Here is a 3,120-nt window from a genome sequence, read left to right as displayed (position 1 = left end):
GCCATTAATCGAGTCTCTCTCTCTCTCTCTCTCTCTCCCCTCTCCGCAGGATGTTCCCACTGTCCTGCCGGTTATTGTTGGACTTCCCAGTATTGTCAGAGGATGGAAAAACCGAGATGTCACGAGCAGTGTCTGGGCGAGTGTCACGGCCCCACCGAGAGCAAGTGTTACGTTTGCAAGCATTATCGCCACGAGGGGAAATGCGTCGAGACGTGCCCCGCCCATCTGTGAGTAACAAACTTTCGTCTTCCTCTCCTCCTTCGTATCCCTTCGAGTTAAAAAAAAAAAAGAAAGAAAGAAAGAAAGAAAAATTGGAAGAGATTCTCTCATTCTCTGCTCGAATTTTTCCACAGATATTCCTATCTCTCGAGGCGGTGCGTCACGAAAGACGAATGCGTAAAGATGAATCGTCTGAGGAGAGTGTACTACGTTCTGGAGGATGGCCTGGCCTGGAGACCGTTCAATGGATCGTGCGTGACTCATTGCCCCGACGGATACGAGGACGCCCTCGACGAAAACAACGTACGTTTCATTCCGAAAATTCTCGAAATCCCCTTTGATCTCAATTCCATTCGATTTAATCGTTGGATCCGATCGGTGATTAATATGAAGGAGGATTTAAACGTTCCATTTTTTTTTTAATTCAACGCTTAAAAAGGAAAAGTATTGGTAGAATTCGAGCCGTTAAAATGCTAAATCGCCAATTACAGAACGACAGGATCTACTCGAGGAGGGTGGTGGTAATTGGCAATTGCGCGCCGACCAAGCATGGCGTATAGAATACTAAGCTACTAAGATATACTCCGTTCGAAATATGATTTACACGCGTCTCATTTCAAATAAGATATTTTTCCGTTCGCTGAAAAACTTGTCTGATATAGCCATACCGGTTCTTCGAAGAGAGGAAAACCGATTCACGTTTCTCTTGCATATAATATAATGATCTCTTATATGTATAATAGCAGTGATAATAATAAATTTTCCTATTCTTTCCCTCTGTCTGTTTTGCAGATGACCACGTGTCGCGCTTGCATGAACAGTTGCCGGAAGGTGGGGCACGGAGCTTTGATCCGTCACATATCCGACGCCCAAAGTTTCCGGGGTATAACGGTGGTGAAGGGGGCGCTCGAGTTCCAGATACGAAACGGTAACCCGAACATAATGAACGAGTTGAGCGAGGCGTTCGGCCGGATCGAGGAGATAACCGAGTACGTGAAGATCACCCATTCGTTCCCGATCACCTCGCTGAGCTTCTTCAAGAGGTTGAGGGTGATCAAGGGAGAGCAACTGGACATAAACAACGCGAGCCTCTCCGTGCTCGACAATCCGAATCTGTCGAGCCTGTTCCCCCCCGAGCAGGAGATCAGGATCGAGAACGGCCGCCTGTTCTTCCATTACAACCCTAAACTCTGCCTGTCCAAGATCGTGCAGTTCAGCAAAATGGTGAACATCTCCAACTTCACCGACCTCGAGATCCAACCCCAGTCGAACGGGGAGAAGGTCGCGTGCAACATAGTGAACATAAACATAACGGTGAAGAATCTCGGCCCCGATTACGCGGATCTGATGTGGGACAGTTACAAGGCGCCCGAGGGGCAACAGTTGCTCAGCTATCTGTTGAATTACATCGAGACCGAGAACGAGAACATCACTTACGAGATGAACGCCTGCGGCGGAAACAACACGTGGCAGATACTCGACGTGGACATACCGAGGTGGACGTCCCCCGTTTCCAAGCACATCGCCAATTTGAAACCGTACACGATGTACGCCGTTTACGTGAAAACGTTCAACTCGAGGACCACGAATTTCTTCGTGAACCCGAACGAGGTCGGCCAGTCGAGGATCATCTTCTTCAGGACAAAGAGCACCATACCATCCCCCCCGATGAACGTGATCTCGGGCCCGTACAGCGACACCGAGATCCTCGTCAAGTGGGAGCCACCCTTGTTCCCAAACGGGCCCATAGGATACTACATGCTCTCCGTCACCATGATCCGGGAGGACGAGGGCTTGATCTCGTCCAGGGATTACTGCAACGACACGTTGGAGAACGACCTCGACGCGGAGGAGAGGACGGTGGTCGTGCCCGATGTCACGGTGAAGACGCCCGTCGCGAGCGGGGGCGGCGTCTCGTGTTGCTCCAAGAACCCTGGCCGGAGCGTGGTCACGTCCAAGAAATTCGAGATATTCTGCCACGAGAACACCACCATCAGCTACATATCCCCCGGTTGGAAGGATTACTGCGTGTACAACAACTACAACGCGGTCGACAACCGGTTCTACGAGTTGGCCAACAACCTGTCCACCCCCAGGCCGGAGGACGACAAAGCGGACGCGTCCAGGTCGAGCAGCAGCAGCAACAACAATAACAATAATAACGTGGTGGTGGTGGACAAGGACGCGGTCATGTACAACGTGAGCGGGCAAAACAATTCGTACGTGATCAACGATCTCCGCCATTACTCCCGCTACATAGTCACCATAGCCGCGTGCGGCGTCAAGGTGGACGAGTCGAACATGTGCTCGTCGATCCAGTACACGCACGCGAGGACGAGGAAGCGTGGCCGCGCCGACGACGTGGGCAACGTGAGGGTGAGGGTGACCAACAACACTATAGTGGAGGTGTTCTGGGACCTGGTCAAAGATCCCAACGCCCTCACCGTGTCCTACACCATCGAGTACACGAACCTGGACGTGAAGGACGCGAAGAAGAGCACCGAGTGCATCCCAAGGACGAGCCAGCCCCGTATAGACACGGGCAGTTACCTGATCAAGAATCTGAGCCCTGGCAAGTACAGCCTTCGAATGAGGTCCACCTCGTTGGCCGGGGACGGCCGTTTCTCGGACGTGGTCCACTTCTCCATAGACCTGACCGACTCGGCACCCGTCACGCTGGTCGCGTTGCTCGTGCTCTGCGTCCTGGCCATGGCATCGGTCGTGTTGTTCGTCGTGTGGAGGCATCACCGGAAGAGGAAGAATCAGGAGAGATTGATCGCGAGCGTGAACCCCGATTACATAGAGACGAAATACGTGATCGACGAGTGGGAGGTGCCCAGGGAGAGCGTGGAGATCTCGAACGAGCTCGGGCTGGGGAATTTCGGCATGGTGTACAGGGGC

At 52.5% G+C, this 3,120-nt stretch overlaps 1 protein-coding gene across 1 annotated transcript in view; it reads left to right on the top strand.

Annotated features, from left to right (window-relative positions):
• LOC102675737 (insulin-like peptide receptor) overlaps positions 1-3,120 on the top strand; it is a 9,081-nt gene that overhangs the window by 4,508 nt on the left and 1,453 nt on the right. The window contains exons 4-6 of the mRNA XM_031511969.1: positions 50-227; positions 354-522; positions 1,012-3,118. Of these exons, the coding sequence (XP_031367829.1) occupies positions 50-227; positions 354-522; positions 1,012-3,118 (2,454 nt within the window). The remainder of the gene's footprint in view (positions 1-49; positions 228-353; positions 523-1,011; positions 3,119-3,120) is intronic.

Source organism: Apis dorsata, unplaced genomic scaffold (assembly GCF_000469605.1).
Source record: "Apis dorsata unplaced genomic scaffold, Apis dorsata 1.3 scaffold_374, whole genome shotgun sequence".
NCBI lineage: Eukaryota > Metazoa > Arthropoda > Insecta > Hymenoptera > Apidae > Apis > Apis dorsata.
Note: the sequence above shows the minus strand (reverse complement) of the source record. Positions and strands in the feature narration are given on the sequence as shown.